Source organism: Salmo salar, chromosome ssa22 (genome assembly GCF_905237065.1).
Source record: "Salmo salar chromosome ssa22, Ssal_v3.1, whole genome shotgun sequence".
NCBI lineage: Eukaryota > Metazoa > Chordata > Actinopteri > Salmoniformes > Salmonidae > Salmo > Salmo salar.
The window spans coordinates 50,022,911-50,043,107 of NC_059463.1; the positions used below are offsets into that span (position 1 = coordinate 50,022,911).

General features: G+C 38.4%; 1 protein-coding gene across 1 annotated transcript in view; it reads left to right on the plus strand.

Moving 5' to 3' along the window:
* The first annotated feature begins 373 nt into the window (after nucleotides 1-373).
* The window catches only part of LOC106583653 (E3 ubiquitin-protein ligase rnf213-alpha), a 62,820-nt gene continuing 42,996 nt past the window's right edge, over nucleotides 374-20,197 (plus strand). The window contains 17 exon segments of the mRNA XM_045705811.1: nucleotides 374-513; nucleotides 1,663-1,808; nucleotides 7,302-7,750; nucleotides 7,845-8,054; nucleotides 8,307-8,516; nucleotides 11,888-12,055; nucleotides 12,315-12,520; nucleotides 12,679-12,971; nucleotides 13,285-13,541; nucleotides 13,663-13,884; nucleotides 14,187-14,376; nucleotides 16,827-16,882; nucleotides 17,078-17,237; nucleotides 17,834-17,989; nucleotides 18,117-18,215; nucleotides 18,297-18,419; nucleotides 18,813-19,002. Of these exon segments, the coding sequence (XP_045561767.1) occupies nucleotides 411-513; nucleotides 1,663-1,808; nucleotides 7,302-7,750; nucleotides 7,845-8,054; nucleotides 8,307-8,516; nucleotides 11,888-12,055; nucleotides 12,315-12,520; nucleotides 12,679-12,971; nucleotides 13,285-13,541; nucleotides 13,663-13,884; nucleotides 14,187-14,376; nucleotides 16,827-16,882; nucleotides 17,078-17,237; nucleotides 17,834-17,989; nucleotides 18,117-18,215; nucleotides 18,297-18,419; nucleotides 18,813-19,002 (3,238 nt within the window). The 5' untranslated portion in view covers nucleotides 374-410.

A 20,197-nucleotide genomic window follows, 5' to 3' on the forward strand; every position in this document is an offset into this window, starting at 1 on the left:
AGCCCCGCAAAAAATCTAAGCCTAACCATAACTTTCTGAATGAGGAGTAATTGAAAGTGAAAGAATGTTTGTCTGACTGCTGGGGGAAAAGGGATAGCTAGTCATTTGCACAACTGAATGCATTCAACTGAAATGTGTCTTCCACATTTAACCCAACCCCTTTGAGTCAGAGAGGTGCGGGGGGGCTACCTTAATCGATGTCTACATCATCAGCGTTGTTGTTGGGGGTTAACTGCCTTGCTCAAGGGCAGAACGGCAGATTTTTCTATCTTGCCGGCTGATGAATTCGAGCCAGTGACCTTTCGGTTACTGGCCAAAAACTCTTAACCTATAGGCTACCTGCTGCCCCATATATGATAATGGTTTGTCATAGTGATCATGTTTATTATTTCAAACAGATAGGGTTCATCATGAAGAAGTGCCCTGCTTGTGGTCACATGCTGGCAGAATCTTTTAAATTCTGCTGTGACTGTGGATTTAAGTTACCTGTCCATTCCCAAGTTTGCACCTCAGGTAATATATGATTTATATATGATTTATTTTGAAATATTAATAATCATGAATCAATATCTATTATTTGTCATTTGTTTGACCATCTATACATTATTTATGTATTCAAAATCATAATATTTGGATGTTATTCAGTATACTTCACCATTCAAGATGAGCAACTGCACCCCACTTTTTCAAGTACCGTAATTTCTGGACTATAAGCCGCAACTTTTTTCCCACGCTTTGAACCTCGCGGCTTAAACAATGACGCGGCTAATATATGGATTTTTCCCGCTTTCAATTTTTTTTGAAAGGAGATGACTTCAGTGGTTTCAGTGCACAGGAGGAGGAAGATAGTGACCAATGACTTTCTTGGTAGGCTACTGTTTACTGCTAATTTTTTGTTACAAGCCGTGTTTCGTTAAAGCCTATTTATTTTTGTTACAAGCCGTGTTTCGTTAAAGCCTATTTATTTTTGTTACAAGCCGTGTTTCGTTAAAGCCTGTGTAAAGTTAATTTGTTTCAATGTACCGGTAGGCACCTGCGGCTTATAGACATGTGTGGCTTATTTATGTTCAAAGTAATACTTTTTTTTAAATTCAGTGGGTGCGGCTTATATTCAGGTGCGCTCAATAGTCCGGAAATTACGGTAGGCTAATTACAGCACAAATGTTTTATTACATAGGAAATACAAAGTTCACTTGCAGGTCTACAGCATGCATGTATATAGGGCCAGTGATATGCATGCTTAGGACCATGGCCATATTACCCACCGGGCATAAAGGGCACATGCCCAGTGACCCTAAATCCAGGGGCCCCCACTGATTTTGTTATAATGATTGAGTCACTCAGATAACATAAGAACACGGCATAAGCCATGGAAAAATGTTTAGAATTACAGGAAATAAACTTTAAAACTACAAAAGTTTCTCTCTACCGCCAAGAGTGGACCCTCTAAAGTGATCTTTCCTAGGGCCCCAGATTTGATTCGTCCGGCCCTGCCTAGGACCAGGAGTTTTAACTGATTATGTGACCTGACCAAGACAAACCCTGGCCCAATGCATAATATATGGAATTGTCCAATAGGAAATAAATCCAAACTATTAAATGCAAGATAGCTTGAATGTTCGTATCATGTAGTTCACCGAAGTAACATGTCTTCAATGTCAGATAAGACCACTGCAGAGCATCAAACCTCTGCGGTCAGTGAAGCAGAGCCCCAGCATGAGAATGAGCCACTGACATTGTCCCCGAACAAAACTGACACACCTCTAAAACACTCCAGTGAAGAACCAGGGGGCAATGACAAGGAAAAGGTGCCTGTATCACAATTGTATTTGTTGAAAATGTAAAGAAAAATGTGCCAAATATCCAGTAGAGTATAGAGTATAGGGTGTATATGCAGTGGAGTATAGAGTGTATATGCAGTAGAGTATAGAGTGTATATGCAGTAGAGTATAGAGTGTATATGCAGTAGAATATAGAGTATATATGCAGTAAAGTATAGAGTGTATATGCAGTAGAGTATTTAGTGTATATGCAGTAGAGTATAGAGGGTATATGCAGTAGAGTATAGAGTGTATATGCAGTAGAGTATAGAGTGTATATGCAGTAGAGTATAGAGGGTATATGCAGTAGAGTATAGAGTGTATATGCAGTAGAGTATAGAGTGTATATGCAGTAGAGTATAGAGGGTATATGCAGTAGAGTATAGAGTGTATATGCAGTAGAGTATAGAGTGTATATGCAGTAGAATATATAGAGTATAGAGTGTATATCCAGTAGAGTGTATATGCAGTAGAGTATCGAGTGTATATGCAGTAGAGTATAGAGTGTATATGCAGTAGAGTATAGAGTGTATATCCAGTAGAGTATATATGCAGTAGAGTATAGAGTGTATATGCAGTAGAGTATAGAGGGTATATGCAGTAGAGTATAGAGTGTATATGCAGTAGAGTATAGAGTGTATATGCAGTAAAGTATAGAGTGTATATGCAGTAAAGTATAGAGTGTATATGCAGTAGAGTATAGGGTGTATATGCAGTAGAGTATAGAGTGTATATGCAGTAGAGTATATAGTGTATAGCCAGTATATTGTATAGAGTGTATATGCAGTAGAGTATAGAGTGTATATGCAGTAGAGTATAGAGTGTATATCCAGTAGAGTATAGAGTGTATATGCAGTAGAGTATATAGTATAGAGTGTATATGCAGTAAAGTATATAGTGTATATCCAGTAGAGTCTAGATTGTATATGCAGTAGAGTGTATATGCAGTAAAGTATAGAGTGTATATCCAGTAGAGTATAGAGTGTATATCCAGTAGAGTTTAGAGTGTATATGCAGTAGAGTATAGAGTGTATATGCAGTATAATATATAGAGTATAGAGTGTATATGCAGTAAAGTATAGAGTGTATATCCAGTAGAGTATAGAGTGTATATGCAGTAGAGTATAGAGTGTATATGCAGTAGAGTATAGAGTGTATATGCAGTAGAGTATATAGTATAGAGTGTATATGCAGTAGAGTTTAGAGTGTATATGCAGTAGAGTGCATATGCAGTAGAGTGTAGAGTGCATAGCCAGTAGAGTATAGAGTGTGTATGCAGTAGAATATAGAGTGTATATGCAGTAGAGTATAGAATGTATATGCAGTAGAGTATAGAGTGCATATGCAGGAGAGTATAGAGTGTATATGCAGTAGAGTATAGAGTGTATATGCAGTAGAGTATAGAGTGTATATGCAGTAGAGTATAGGGTGTATATCCAGTAGAGTATAGAGTGTATATCCAGTAGAATATAGAGTGTATATGCAGTAGAGTGTAGAGTATAGAGTGTATATCCAGTAGTGTATTGAGTGTGTATGCAGTAGAATATAGAGTGTATATGCAGTAGTGTGTAGAGTATAGTGTGTAAATATCCAGTAGAGTATAGGGTGTATATGCAGTAGATTATTGAGTGTATATCCAGTAGATTATAGAGTGTATATCCAGTATATTATAGAGTGTATATGCAGTAGAGTATAGAGTGTCTATCCAGTAGAGTATAGCGTATAGAGTGTGTATGCAGTGGAGTATAGATTGTAGAGTGTGTATTCAGTAGAGTATAGAGTGTTTATTCAGTTGAGTATTGAGTATAGAGTGTGTATGCAGTAGAGTAGAGTGTATATGCAGTAGAGTGTATATGCAGTACAGTATAGAGTGTATATCCAGTAGAGTATAGGGTGTATATCCAGTAGAGTATAGGGTGTATATGCAGTAGAGTATAGAGTGTATATGCAGTAGAGTAGAGTGTATATGCAGTAGAGTATAGATTGTCGAGTGTATATCCAGTAGAGTATAGGGTGTATATGCAGTAGAGTATAGAGTGTATATGCAGTAGAGTAGAGTGTATATGCAGTAGAGTATAGATTGTCGAGTGTATATCCAGTAGAGTATAGAGTGTATATGCAGTAGAGTATAGAGTGTATATCCAGTAGAGTATAGAGTGTATATCCAGTAGAATATAGAGTGTATATGCAGTAGAGTGTAGAGTATAGTGTGTATATCCAGTAGAGTATAGGGTGTATATCCAGTAGAGTATAGAGTGTATATCCAGTAGAATATAGAGTGTATATGCAGTAGAGTGTAGAGTATAGTGTGTATATCCAGTAGAGTATAGGGTGTATATGCAGTAGAGTATAGAGTGTATATGCAGTAGAGTATAGAGTGTATATGCAGTAGAGTGTATATGCAGTAGAGTATAGATTGTCGAGTGTATATCCAGTAGAGTATAGGGTGTATATGCAGTAGAGTATAGAGTGTATATCCAGTAGAGTATAGGGTGTATATCCAGTAGAGTATAGAGTGTATATCCAGTAGAATATAGAGTGTATATGCAGTAGAGTGTAGAGTATAGAGTCTATATCCAGTAGTGTATTGAGTGTGTATGCAGTAGAATATAGAGTGTATATGCAGTAGTGTGTAGAGTATAGAGTGTATATCCAGTAGAGTATAGGGTGTATATGCAGTAGATTATTGAGTGTATATCCAGTAGATTATAGAGTGTATATCCAGTATATTATAGAGTGTATATGCAGTAGAGTATAGAGTGTCTATCCAGTAGAGTATAGCGTATAGAGTGTGTATGCAGTGGAGTATAGATTGTAGAGTGTGTATTCAGTAGAGTATAGAGTGTTTATTCAGTTGAGTATTGAGTATAGAGTGTGTATGCAGTAGAGTAGAGTGTATATGCAGTAGAGTGTATATGCAGTACAGTATAGAGTGTATATCCAGTAGAGTATAGGGTGTATATCCAGTAGAGTATAGGGTGTATATGCAGTAGAGTATAGAGTGTATATGCAGTAGAGTAGAGTGTATATGCCGTAGAGTATAGATTGTTGAGTGTATATCCAGTAGAGTATAGGGTGTATATGCAGTAGAGTATAGAGTGTATATGCAGTAGAGTAGAGTGTATATGCAGTAGAGTATAGATTGTCGAGTGTATATCCAGTAGAGTATAGAGTGTATATGCAGTAGAGTATAGAGTGTATATCCAGTAGAGTATAGGGTGTATATCCAGTAGAGTATAGAGTGTATATCCAGTAGAATATAGAGTGTATATGCAGTAGAGTGTAGAGTATAGTGTGTATATCCAGTAGAGTATAGGGTGTATATGCAGTAGAGTATAGAGTGTATATCCAGTAGAGTATAGATTGTCGAGTGTATATCCAGTAGAGTATAGGGTGTATATGCAGTAGAGTATAGAGTGTATATCCAGTAGAGTATAGGGTGTATATCCAGTAGAGTATAGAGTGTATATCCAGTAGAATATAGAGTGTATATGCAGTAGAGTGTAGAGTATAGAGTGTATATCCAGTAGTGTATTGAGTGTGTATGCAGTAGAATATAGAGTGTATATGCAGTAGTGTGTAGAGTATAGTGTGTATATCCAGTAGAGTATAGGGTGTATATGCAGTAGATTATTGAGTGTATATCCAGTAGATTATAGAGTGTATATCCAGTATATTATAGAGTGTATATGCAGTAGAGTATAGAGTGTCTATCCAGTAGAGTATAGCGAATAGAGTGTGTATGCAGTGGAGTATAGATTGTAGAGTGTGTATTCAGTAGAGTTTAGAGTGTTTATTCAGTTGAGTATTGAGTATAGAGTGTGTATGCAGTAGAGTAGAGTGTATATGCAGTAGAGTGTATATGCAGTACAGTATAGAGTGTATATCCAGTAGAGTAGAGTGTATATCCAGTAGAGTATAGGGTGTATATCCAGTAGAGTATAGGGTGTATATCCAGTAGAGTATAGGGTGTATATGCAGTAGAGTATAGAGTGTATATGCAGTAGAGTAGAGTGTATATGCAGTAGAGTATAGATTGTCGAGTGTATATCCAGTAGAGTATAGGGTGTATATGCAGTAGAGTATAGAGTGTATATCCAGTAGAGTATAGGGTGTATATGCAGTAGAGTATAGATTGTCGAGTGTATATCCAGTAGAGTATAGAGTGTATATTCAGTAGAGTATAGAGTGTGTATGCAGTAGAATATAGAGTGTATATGCAGTAGTGTGTAGAGTATAGTGTGTATATCCAGTAGAGTATAGGGTGTATATGCAGTAGATTATTGAGTTATATCCAGTAGATTATAGAGTGTATATCCAGTATATTATAGAGTGTATATGCAGTAGAGTATAGAGTGTCTATCCAGTAGAGTATAGCGTATAGAGTGTGTATGCAGTGGAGTATAGATTGTAGAGTGTGTATTCAGTAGAGTATAGAGTGTTTATTCAGTTGAGTATTGAGTATAGAGTGTGTATGCAGTAGAGTATAGAGTGTATATGCAGTAGAGTAGAGTGTATATGCAGTAGAGTAGAGTGTATATGCAGTAGAGTGGTGTGTATATGCAGTAGAGTATAGAGTATAGAATGTATATGCAGTAGAGTAGAGTGTATATGCAGTAGAGTAGAGCATAGATGCAGTAGAGTATAGAGTGTATATTCAGTAGAGTAGAGCTTATATGCAGTAGAGTAGAGTGTATATGCAGTAGAGTATAGAGTATAGAATGTATATGCAGTAGAGTAGAGTGTATATGCAGTAGAGTATAGAGTATAGAATGTGTATGCAGTAGAGTAGAGTGTATATGCAGTAGAGTATAGAGTGTAGAGTGTGTATCCAGTAGAGTATAGAGTGTATATGCAGTAGAGTAGTGTGTATATGCAGTATAGTATAGAGTATAGAGTGTGTATCCAGTATAGTATAGAGTGTGTATCCAGTAGAGTATAGAGTGTATATGCAGTAGAGTAGTGTGTATATGCAGTAGAGTATAGAGTATAGAATGTATATGCAGTAGAGTATTGTGTTTATGCAGTAGAGAAGCGTGTATATGCAGTAGAGTATAGAGTGTATATGCAGTAGAGTATAGAGTGTATATGCAGTAGAGTAGAGTGTATATGCAATAGAGTGTATATGCAGTAGAGTAGTGTGTATATGCAGTAAAGTGTATATGCAATAGAGTATAGAGTGTATATTCAGTATACAGTATGGAGTGTACATGCAGTAGAGTATGGAGTGTGTATACAGTAGAATATAGAGTGTATTCAGTAGAGTAATGAGTGTATATTCAGTTGATTATTGAGTATTGAGTGTATATTCAGTAGAGTAGAGTGTATATGTGGTAGAGTTTAGATTGTAGAATGTATATTAAGTAAAGTATAGAGTGTATATGCAGTTTTTTCTTTGTTTTGTTTGCCTTAGTCACATTTAAATACTGAAATGTGTTATATTTTAAAATACAATTCTATAACACTTTTGTTTGTACATAGAGCGAAGACTCCCTCCGCAACACTGAGCTGACCACAGACACACATCAGAAAGAGGAGTCGTCTGGGAGTGAGAGCTATGCAGCGGTGGATGTTCCCCCTACAGGAACTCCATCTGAGAACACTTCCAGTCCTGCTGCCACTCCAACCGTACCCTCCAAACTTCCAACCTCTCTTATCCCATCCCCATACCAGACAACCACAGAAGACCAACCCGAGGGTCCATCAAAGGTAAATGAAAGTGAACCGCTGAACGAGTCAAACACAAGCCAAACCCAACCTAGTTCAGTAAAACAAGACTTGCCTGAGAAGACTGCCTCATCCACACATGAGACAACAGATCAGAACACAGAACCTGCCTCAGTCCCAACTCAACCAGTAAGACAGCTGTCATATAAAGAAGCTCTGATGGGTGAAACCACAGAGACAAGAACAGTAAAGAGGAAGCAGAGGTAATCAATATCTCTCTATTCTATTATGATTTATCATATATATTTATATATTGAACTGCATCTTTTGAAACACGTTTGTACTTTTATCAATAAGCTTGGAGAATCAAGACAAGAGGCTTCCAAGCCAACACAAGGAACCAGAGAAGCAGAGTGATTATGGTGGTGGTGGTGATGCTTCTAAGTCATCTACTGCTGATTCCCCACCTGCAAAGGAAGATAGTCCACCAAACCACAGCAATGACGAAGACTTCCAGCAGGTGGAATCAAAAAAAAATAAGGACAAGCAGAAAAAGCCAACCCAAATGTAAGTTTATATATTAAATTGGTCCTTTCAATAAAACCATATTACTTGTCAAATCAAATTAAACTATTCAATGCACATTTTACATAGACGTCACAACAGACTTCATGGGAAATGTAAGGAACAAGTAATGCTTAAACTATTACAGTTGTTGGGGGAATTAATATTATAACACAATGTAATTATGAAAGTAGGTTGTTTTAGATGTTTTGAAGTTCAGAATATTTTGACATTTGGGAAACTCCTGCTTTCCAGAAGCTCTGAAGGGAGCAAGGAAGCTGGAGTCATGAATAAACAACAGACATCCAGTAACCAGAGTGACAAGTGTACCAAGGATGAAGCAAACTCACAGCCGTGTGTTGACCAATCCCAAGTATCAACTGATGACCCAACAGATAAGTCAAACACAAGGCAGGAAGAAACAAAGAATGAAAACACGGAAAAGCAGTCCCAGCCTCCCCAATTGTAAGTGTCTGTCATAGATTGAATGTGTTTAATACAGGGCTACTGACTGTGACCATACAGTCGCATTTGGCCACGCTTTGACTTGACTGATTTGGTCAAACGGTAAGGTGATTTATCCTCATGACTCCTGTAATGAAGGTGTCTGTCCTGTGCCTGTTTTACACTGTTTAATAATCGAGATAAATCTTATGGCTTTGAGATAAATACAGAGCTAGTATCAGATATGAAGAGGCTGGTAGTAGGAAATCAATTACATGTATTGAATTAGAAAATTAATGAATTTGCCAAAGTTGATATAATAAGACATGAACTGAATGCATCAGTAATGATCATTTCCTGGAACTTTCTAACGAGGCAACGACACGGGACTGCACCTGTCTCATCTGTGTGTGCCCCTGTCTCATCTGTGTGTGCCCCTGTCTCATCTGTGTGTGCCCCTGTCTCATATGTGTGTGCCCCTGTCTCATCTGTGTGTGCCCCTGTCTCATATGTGTGTGCCCCTGTCTCATCTGTGTGTGCCCCTGTCTCATCTGTGTGTGCCCCTGTCTCATATGTGTGTGCCCCTGTCTCATATGTGTGTGCCCCTGTCTCATCTGTGTGTGCCCCTGTCTCATATGTGTGTGCCCCTGTCTCATATGTGTGTGCCCCTGTCTCATCTGTGTGTGCTGTAGCCGTTAGGGATGCTAATGATATTTATCTTCTGGTAGATGGAGAAAGGCTTTCCCAAAAACTAGAAAGTAGCTAATGCCTACCTGGCAGAATTATATCATGATTCTTTTTAAAAATCCAGTGGGTGTTTGTTTATCAAACTCTATCATCACATGTGCACTACAAAAACACAGCTAAACAACAGCCTCTTGCTAGGTGTGCACTGGAATTAAAGGGTAACTACTGTACACTCAGGGGTGAAAGTAAGACGGTACGGTCTAGTACAAAATAAATAGTGGGGGTATGCAGTACCTGTAAAACATGAGGCCATCGCAATAAATTATAATAAAATGTCAAGAAAACTGTAGACTGTACACCATTATTTATCATTGCCGCATGATAGAGGCATGAAAAATGTGTGAATGGACTTGAAAACGGGTGGTATAGCCTACGCTCCAAAATGCGATGTGATTTGATGAAAACGTTGACACTTTGCTAAGGCATGATTGGCTGACACTGAGACGTTTGCGGACAGCAGTGGACACATCCATTAAGGTCTAATGACAATTGGCAAATGTCTTTACACTTTTTGGTGTTTTGTATAAAAGATGTCTCTTAACATTCACCACTGTTTGGAGGCTGAAAAATGTGAGTGGATGAACGTGCGTGGGTAGCCTAGTAAGCCTTTGAAATTATTGTTTGACAATCAGATGAAAACATATTAGCTGGTTGTCTATATGCCACAATAAAAGGTAATACATTTTAAAAGGATAAATTAAAAATCTTTACGACTAGGCCCACACGCATGCACGTGCACACATACTTTAGGAGGTCCCGTATTGGGAAGAAATTAAATCTACTTTCACCCCTGACTACACTACAAAATCGAAATATCTTACATTTTTCCAATACCTCAAATTGTCTCCTGATGTGGTGTAAGCATTGTTGTTTTTCTAACAAAAAAGTGTGATTTCTAGAGTGAAAACCTGAAAAAACTGTGAAAAATCAAAACCTGGTACAACAAAACCCCCCCAAAAAATATTTGTGAAAAACTAAATGGAATTTGGCAAAAAAAAAGAACATAGATTTGATAGAGTTCCCACTTCTGCATGTGGTGAATTAGCAGCAATTGAATTAGGCCAATATGTCATATTAGTGCACGTAAAGATGAAGGCAAATCTCTATTGAACCCCCCAAAAATAATTCTTTAGTCCTATTTTATAACAATAATAGCCTAATTGTCAACCCAAAATTCATGATAATCACTGGATTAGGTTGCATATCAAAATATCTTAATCATGCATTCTTGCTTGGACGTGTTAGATGTAACAACTTATTTATTGAATACCATCTCAGTAGTTTATTACACTTCTTATTAATCATTGTGAATTACTTTATAAGATTACACATTTTTCTATTGTGTGACGCCACAATAAAAGTTTTCGAGTGCCACCAAATCATGGTCTAGTGCTACCAACTGAGAATGCAGTGCCACTAGGGGAAAACATTAGTCTGGAGCCCTGCTAATGTTTTAAACTGTCACAGGTACATCTTCACCAAACATTAGTCTGGAGCCCTGCTAATGTTTTAAACTGTCACAGGTACATCTTCACCAAACATTAGTCTGGAGCCCTGCTAATGTTTTAAACTGTCACAGGTACATCTTCACCAAACATTAGTCTGGAGCCCTGCTAATGTTTTAAACTGTCACAGGTACATCTTCACCAAACATTAGTCTGGAGCCCTGCTAATGTTTTAAACTGTCACAGGTACATCGTCACCAAACATTAGTCTGGAGCCCTGCTAATGTTTTAAACTGTCACAGGTACATCTTCACCAAACATTAGTCTGGAGCCCTGCTAATGTTTTAAACTGTCACAGGTACATCGTCACCAAACATTAGTCTGGAGCCCTGCTAATGTTTTAAACTGTCACAGGTACATCTTCACCAAACATTAGTCTGGAGCCCTGCTAATGTTTTAAACTGTCACAGGTACATCTTCACCAAACATTAGTCTGGAGCCCTGCTAATGTTTTAAACTGTCACAGGTACATCGTCACCAAACATTAGTCTGGAGCCCTGCTAATGTTTTAAACTGTCACAGGTACATCTTCACCAAACATTAGTCTGGAGCCCTGCTAATGTTTTAAACTGTCACAGGTACATCTTCACCAAACATTAGTCTGGAGCCCTGCTAATGTTTTAAACTGTCACAGGTACATCGTCACCAAACATTAGTCTGGAGCCCTGCTAATGTTTTAAACTGTCACAGGTACATCTTCACCAAACATTAGTCTGGAGCCCTGCTAATGTTTTAAACTGTCACAGGTACATCGTCACCAAACATTAGTCTGGAGCCCTGCTAATGTTTTAAACTGTCACAGGTACATCTTCACCAAACATTAGTCTGGAGCCCTGCTAATGTTTTAAACTGTCACAGGTACATCTTCACCAAACATTAGTCTGGAGCCCTGCTAATGTTTTAAACTGTCACAGGTACATCTTCACCAAACATTAGTCTGGAGCCCTGCTAATGTTTTAAACTGTCACAGGTACATCGTCACCAAACATTAGTCTGGAGCCCTGCTAATGTTTTAAACTGTCACAGGTACATCGTCACCAAACATTAGTTCAAACCACCCCTCATTCTTTACTCAAGTCTGTGTTATGGGACCCTTGATATTTACTGATACTGGTTTTTGTATATTTTTTCTCCTTACAGCCCAACCAAAATGCATCATGGTCCTGGTAAGGATAAACTTACCCTTTATTTTCACGCTGTTGTATCCAAGCGTTTCAAGTTGGACCCATCAAAAGACATAGTTTGCTTGAGATCTGGAAGTCTTTTTGGGACCTGGGATACAAATGGTTTGACAATGGAAATCACAGGGTAAGGTTTAATTTCTTTGCCCTTTGTTGACATCAATTTATTTTATGTCTAATAATTTATGTGAGTTTTCAATTCACTGACTTTCATATCATTAACTCTGATTAGTGCGTCTTAAGCAAGTCATTTTATGATGTGTTTCTGTAACTTGTTTTTGGAGTGATAGTGTGAAACAGTTGTCCGACAATAAACATTGTAATTTCTTATGAGCCGATAACTTCATTTCGAAAATGTTGTGTATTTTTCATCATCCACTTTAAAGGGATTTAGGAGAGAATGGATTTCTTGTTGAAGGACGAATGGTGACCTCTAAAAAGAATGTTGGTGTCTCCATACCTTACAAGTATGTTGTCTACAAGAGAAAAGACGACTCATTTGAGTATAAATATGAGCACATCTCCCTAAAGGATGCAAAGCAACATGTCAACAGGTGCCTATTTGTCAAAGAGGATCTTTTGACACTTGACGGTAATGTTTGACTATTATGTAACTAACAAGACACCACAAACACACACACACACACACACTGTGCTTATCAGGGTGAATTTTCCACTTCTATGTGGAATGTATATGAAATGACATTGAAGCCATAAATATTATACTGATCCATTTTTTTTTTCTCATAGGGGAGTGGCACCAATATGATGATATCATACTCACAGAACCTGACCAAAGTTGGATATCACGCTTCAAAAGCAGGTTTGCATGGTGGGATGTCTACAAGGAAAAGCTAGTGGCAGGCAGACAGCTGGCTGGAAAGGTGATGCTGGGAAACATTTTTAATCTCCTTCAAACATGGAGTGACGTGAACATTAGGAACTTCTTTACTCAACTCCAGCAGTTCTTCACCAATTACAAATCCCCCTTCATCCATGTGGATGGTTCAAAGAAATGGGATCTGCCGTATGGAGAAGAACAGGTAGATTTGCTTTCCTATTTTGAGGAACTGTCATTAAGTAGCTTTTATGAATGAAATTGATATATAACTTGTTTTCATGAATGCTTTTATATTTATTGTTAACTGCATATTATGAAGACACACAAATTAAAATTTGTGTTACCTTGCCGTTGTTTCAGCTATTCTGTCAGCATATTGTTATTTACATGTTGATGACTCAATCGCAAAATACTTAGGAGTTGTTATCGTATGAATGTAAATGTAAGGAATCTTTCTTGTACATTCATTTTTTTTGTAAATGTAAGGAATCATTATTGTACATTCATTTTTTCAGGTGAAAACCCTTTTGAATGAGTTCATGCAGCAAGCTATAGATGGTGAGAACCAAAAGGGGAATGAGAAGCGTGAGGATTTTTTCTCTGATCCTCTGAAATTAGGAGTTATTATCCTGGTTGTCCACATCAATTACAGTTTAGATGTCAGTAGACATATTTGTAAACTGTGTGTGTTGCTCTGCCTGCCTGAAAAGCCAAGAGAAGTTTTCCTTGCATACTGGACAGATTTCAAACAAGGGCTACCAGCTGACGTCAGGTAGGAAATCATTTTCTTTCCTCAGCCAGCGAAACTAAAGACCTTCCTAATGTTTCTAATCTAATGAACAAAATGTCAATATCTTGAACTGAAGATGGATGTTGTCTACTTCCTCCTTCAGGGTTTCGGAGGCAATTGAGACTCTATTCAAATTTGCAAGAAAACATGGAGTTGAGAAGTGGATCTTGGTTATCCCCCTCCTGCATCTGCTTAGAGGGGACAGCAAGCCTTTTGAGGCTGTTCCGCTGACCATGAATCCAAACTTTGATATCTGGGCGGGGCTGAAAGGGATCAAAACACCAGAAGGCTACACAGACTCGATGTTTGGAACACAGGGATTGAGGTAATTGGGAAGGCTTCACTTAAGATTCAATTGGAATGAATGGACAATAAAATGGTTACGTTTTAACCAATTACAACAACAGGTTGACAAAAAGTAATACTAGTACTAGTAGTGGAAATTAAAATCAAATCCTATAAGTATACCTAGAATCATACCTTTCGCATTGCAGTCCAGATCTCAATTATAGGTCTACTTTATTCTGTGCACTTAACCAACAATTATAATATTTATCCTATTACACTGTATTTGTTTTGTCCATGGTGCTGTTTTAAATCTCTGAGTTTTTCCTTCTTGAAAATTAGGAATTCCATCCAAATCATGGAAAAACACAAACACCTTGTGGAAATGGACTGTCTCGTTACTCGCTCTTGGATGTCTCTGTTGGGGCTGGATAACTTGTTGAACTATGCATCAATCATCCCTCTTGATGTCTTGGACACTCTTCAACACCTCCAGTTTAGTCTGACTTCCGGGGAGAACTATAAACACGAGGTACATATGTCCCTTCCTTTTGAAAAGTGAAAAAGTGTTTTGTATTTCTTTGTTGTGCTTTAGTTTTATGTCATACTCAACAGTATGAGTTCATGTGACTGCACTAAAAAGCTGTGCTAAAAATGGACATTTGAGTTAGTAGATCTTACAACATGCTATTATAAACTTACTGTGTGTGTGTGTGTGTGTGTGTGTGTGTGTGTGTGTGTGTGTGTGTGTGTGTGTGTGTGTGTGTGTGTGTGTGTGTGTGTGTGTGTGTGTGTGTGTGTGTGTGTGTGTGTGTGTGTGTGTGTGTATATATATATATATACAGTTGAAGTCGGAAGTTTACATACACTTAGGTTGGAGTCATTAAAACTCGTTTTTCAACCACTCCACAAATGTCTTGTTAACAAACTATAGTTTTGGCAAGTCGGTTAAGACATCTACTTTGTGCATGACACAAGTAATTGTTCCAACAATTGTTTATAGACAGATTATTTCAATTATAATTCAATGTATCACAATTCCAGTGGGTCAGAAGTTTACATACAATAAGTTGACTGTGCCTTTAAACAGCTTGGAAAATTCCATAAAATTATGTCATGGCTTTAGAAGCTTCTGATAGGCTAATTGACATCATTTGAGTTAATTGGAGGTGTATATGTGGATGTATTTCAAGGCCTACCTTCAAACTCAGTGCCTCTTTGCTTGACATCATCGGAAAATCAAAAGAAATCAGCCAAGACCTCAGAAAAAATATTGTAGACCTCCACAAGTCTGGTTCATCCTTGGGAGCAATTTGCAAACGCCTGAAGGTACCACGTTCATCTGTACAAACAATAGTATGCAAGTATACACACCATGGGATCACGCAGCTGTCATACCGCTCAGGAAGGAGACGCGTTCTGTCCTAGAGATGAACGTACTTTGGTGTGAAAAGTGCAAATCAATCCCAGAACAACAGCAAAGAACCTTGTGAAGACGCTGGCGGAAACAGGTACAAAAGTATCTCTATCCACAGTAAAACGAGTCCTATATTGACATAACCTGAAAGGCCTCTCAACAAGGAAGAAGCCACTGCTCCAAAACCGCCATAAAAATACCAGACTACGGTTTGCAACTGTATATGGGGACAAAGATCGTACTTTTTGGAGAAATATCCTCTGGTCTGATGAAACAAAAATAGAACTGTTTGGCCATAATGACCATCGTTATGTTTGGAGGAAAAAGGGGGAGGCTTGAAAGCCAAAGAACACCATCCCAATTGTGAAGCACGGGGGTGGCAGCATCATGTTGTGGTGGTGCTTTGCTGCAGGAGAGACTGGTGCACTTCACAAAATAGATGGCATCATGACGTAGGAAAATTATGTGGATATATTGAAGCGACATCAGTCAGGAAGTTAAAGCTTGGTCGCAAATGGGTCTTTCAAATGGACAATGACCCCAAGCATACTTCCAAAGTTGTGGCAAAATGGCTTAAGGACAACAAAGTCAAGGTATTTGAGTGGTCATCACAAAGCCCTGACCTCAGACAATTTGTGGGCAGAAATGAAAAAGTGTTTGCGAGCAAGGACGCCTACAGGCCTGACTCAGTTACACCAGCTCTGTCAGGAGGAATGGGCCAAAATTCACCCAACTTACAATGAGGGAAAAAAGGATTTGATCCCCTGCTGATTTTGTACGTTTGCCCACTGACAAAGAAATGATCAGTCTATAATGTTAATGGTAGGTTTATTTGAACAGTGAGAGACAGAATAACAACAAAAAAATCCAGAAAAACGCATGTCAAAAATGTTATAAATTGATTTGGCTTTGTGACAAGTCTCTGAATGTCCTTGAGTGGCTCAACCAGAGCCCGGACTTGAACCCGATCGAACATCTCTGGAGAGACCTGAAAATAGCTGTGCAGCAACGCTCCCCATCCAACCTGACAGAGCTTGAGAGGATCTGCAAAGAAGAATGGGAAAAACTCCCCAAATACAGGTGTGCCAAGCTTGTAGCGTCATACCCAAGAAGACTCAAAGCTGTAATCACTGCCAAAGGTGCTTCAACAAAGTACTGAGTAAAGGGTCTGAATACTTATATAAATGTGATATTTCATTTATTTTATTTTCCATACATTTGCAAAAATATCTAAAACGCTTTTTGTCATTATGGGGTATTGTGTGTAGATTGATGAGGACATAACATATATATTTTTTGGATTAAGGCTGTAACGTAACAAAATGTGTAAAAAGTCAAGGGGTCTGAATACTTTTCGAAGGCACTGTTTTGTGTGTGTGTGTGTGTGTGTGTGTGTGTGTGTGTGTGTGTGTGTGTGTGTGTGTGTGTGTGTGTGTGTGTGTGTGTTTACATTGTCATTTGTACTCCTGTGAAAAATGTTGTTACAAAAAAAGCGGTCAGCATCCTGAAACAGTTTTGGATTCATACCATTCTGTCATACCATCCGCCATTCTTTTTACTGACAGGCTGTGAAGGATTTGTTGCCACGTCTCTTCAGCAGAGTTAAGGAACAACAGCACAGGTAACACCTGTCTCAAAACAAACATACTATTTAGAGTTGTTCTCAATTCCATCTGAGTAGCAAAGGAATTCAAATTGAAATACATGAAGTGATAATTGTCTGTTATTTCCCACAAGGATTAGACAGACTAGTCTTGCAGCTCCTCACCATGACATGTTTCAAGGTTGACATCACTAACCAGCGTGTTGTTTTCAGCCATGACGACAGATATGGGGACTTTTGCCTTGAAGCAGCTGTGAGCCTTCTGGAGACCATTTGTAAGAATATGAAAAGTAATTTGGACCATGAGATTCCTTTGGTTTGCCTGGATCTTGTCAGTCTGATTGCAGAAACGGCTGGTGCCTTCCATCTCCAGGTATATCCAAACACAACCATGAATTCAATCTTTGCCTTTGCTTTTACAGTGCCTTTGCTCTTTGCTCTTTTCTCTAAAAATAAAAAATGTGTTTCCGTTTGAATAATCTCATAACTCAGAATAATCAAGAAAAGAGTAGGCAGATGAATAATGATCTTTACTCCAGGTGGACATACAGTGGTACAAACTGATGTAAATCTCAAAATGTGCTGCACATATAAATAATATATAATTCAATATCGTGCAATAAATGGTAAACAAGATGGCCTTGCTTGAAAGGATAATAAGCATTTCATATTTTAATGTACCTATTTGAATCTGTCAAAGCCATTTTTCGAGTAGAAGTTGTATGTCTCTAAAACCCTATACTGTACATAACTTGAATTATATAGATTTTTTAGAAGGAAAGAATCAACATGGTGGTTCTTGAAGCAAAAATTGTCAGAATTTATTTTCAATACAGTCTGACTTAGCATTACAAGGCCGATTTAATGTTAAGCCAGGCTGAACTGAATTGTAATATAATGAGTGATTTGTCCAAGAGATAAATATTTGATGAGTCTGAATATTTTTGTTATGAATTACTATTCTTGTAGACAAAGGAAGTGACAAATAACCTTTTGGAAAACACGCGCAAAGAGAAATTAAAGGAGACCATGACCATCATAAAGGAATGGCTGCGAATCACATTCAAGAACGAATTGGTTAAAGATCTCAATAACATTGATTTTGCATACATGTATGAGACTAAGGTAAGAGTTTTTGTTTTACCAAATTAAATAATTGATACAAATAAATATTATATTTGTATTATTATTATTGCAGAACAATTAGAATTGGAATTCTAGTGTTTGATAAAAGGAAAACCTTTTCCTGTAGGTCTGGAACAAGCTGGTCTCACATAAAATTGGTTCAGAAGAGTTCACCCAATACTGGAGAAATACATTCTTGAATGATTTTGAAGGAAAACTCAAACAGGTGAGAGGGGTACATCTACAAGTTCATCAATTAAAAAGATATGTATGTACATAATTCATTAATATCTTGTATGGCCATCAGGAAACGTCCATGCATCAAATTGAAATATATATCAATAAGATAGAGGAAGTGAGCGGGACGCTGCCATTCTTGGAGAACTCATTGGAGAAATGCGCTTTGGAAGCAGTCACAGTCATTTGTCAGGCAAGATGAATAACATAATTATTTTGAAAACTTTCAAATCAAATTTTATTGGTCACATACACATGTTTAGCAGATGTTATTGTGGGTGTAGAGAAAAGCTCTAGTAGAAATTAAAATTTCACTTTCAATCTGGAAATGTACATTTACTTCATTTAGCAGGCACTTTTATCCAGAGCGATTTACATGAGCAATTAGTGTTAAGTGCCTTGCTCAAGGTCATGTTTTTTTCTTCACCTAGTCAGTTCAGGGATATGAACCAGTGACCTTTTGGTTATTGGCCCAATGCTCTTAATCGCTAGGCTACTTAATCGTTAGGCTGTGCATTGAGTTTGTCAGGAAGTAATGATCAAACAAATGTTATTTTTATCTCCAATTTTCATTTGACATGATCAGGGGATCTCTCAGGAGGCTCTCTTTGAACGGTTGAAAACAATGGACTTTAGCAAGTTTGAGAGGCTAATATCTACTATTGTGATGAAGTCCTGGCCCAAGACTGGCAATGGAGAATATCTGGAAGGGGAGGACTGTGTAGTGGAACATCTTCTCAACTGGTCCATGGCCAAAAGTGTCTTTCAAGTCCAAGGTAAATTTTCTCAAGAAATTCCACTGCTCTAACCATTTCCACAACAAATTCCACATACAATCAAGGCTAACATTGGGTGGGAATGTTCAACACAGTTGTATATGAAAGAATTGATATACAATGGCTATTAAATGTAAAACTGTCACTTCCAAATGTTCCTTGAGAGCTACACTATACAGTATATGCAAAAGTATTTGGACACCCCTTCAAATTCGTGGATTCGGCTATTTCAACCACATCCGTTGCTGACAGGTGTATAAAATCGAGTACACCGCCATGCAATCTCCATAGACAAACATTGGCAGTAGAATGGCTTTACTGAGAGCTCAGTGACTTTCACCGTGGCACCATCATAGAATGCCACCTTTCCAACAAGTCAGTTTGTCAAATTTCTGCCCTGCTGGAGCTGCCCTGGTCAACTGTAAGTGCTGTTATTGTGAAGTGGAAACGTCTAGGAGCAACAACGGCTCAGCCACGAAGTGGTAGGCCACCCAAGCTCATAGAACGGGACCGCCGAGTGCTGTAGTGCGTAAAAATCATCTGTCCTTGGTTGCAACACTCACTACTGAGTCCCAAACTGCCTCTGGATGCAACGTCAGCACAAGAACTGTTCGTCGGGAGCTTCATGAAATGGGTTTTCATGGCCGAGCAGACGCAAGCCTAAGAGTGCCGCCATTGGAGGAACGCGTTTCCACTTCTGGAGTGATGAATCACGCTTCACCATCTGGCAGTCTGACAGACGAATCTGGGTTTGGCAGATGCCAGGAGAACGCTACCTGCCCCAACGTATAGTGCCAACAGTAAAGTTTGGTGGAGGAGGAGTAATGGTTTGGGGCTGTTTTTCATGGTTCGGGCTAGGCCCCTTAGTTCCATTGAAGGAAAATCTTAACACTACAGCATACAATGATATTCTAGATGATTCTGTGCTTCCAACTTTGTGACAACAGTTTGGGGGAGGCCCTTTCCTGTTTCAGCATGACAATGCCCCCGTGCACAAAGCGAGGTCCATACAGAAATGTTTTGATGAGATCAGTGTGGAAGAACTTGACTGGCCTGCACAGAGCTCTGATCTCAACCCCATCGAACACCTTTGGGATGAATTGGAATGCCGACTGCGAGCCAGGCCTAATCGCCCAACATCAGTGCCTGACCTCACTAATGCTCTTGTGGCTGAATGGAAGCAAGTCCCTACAGC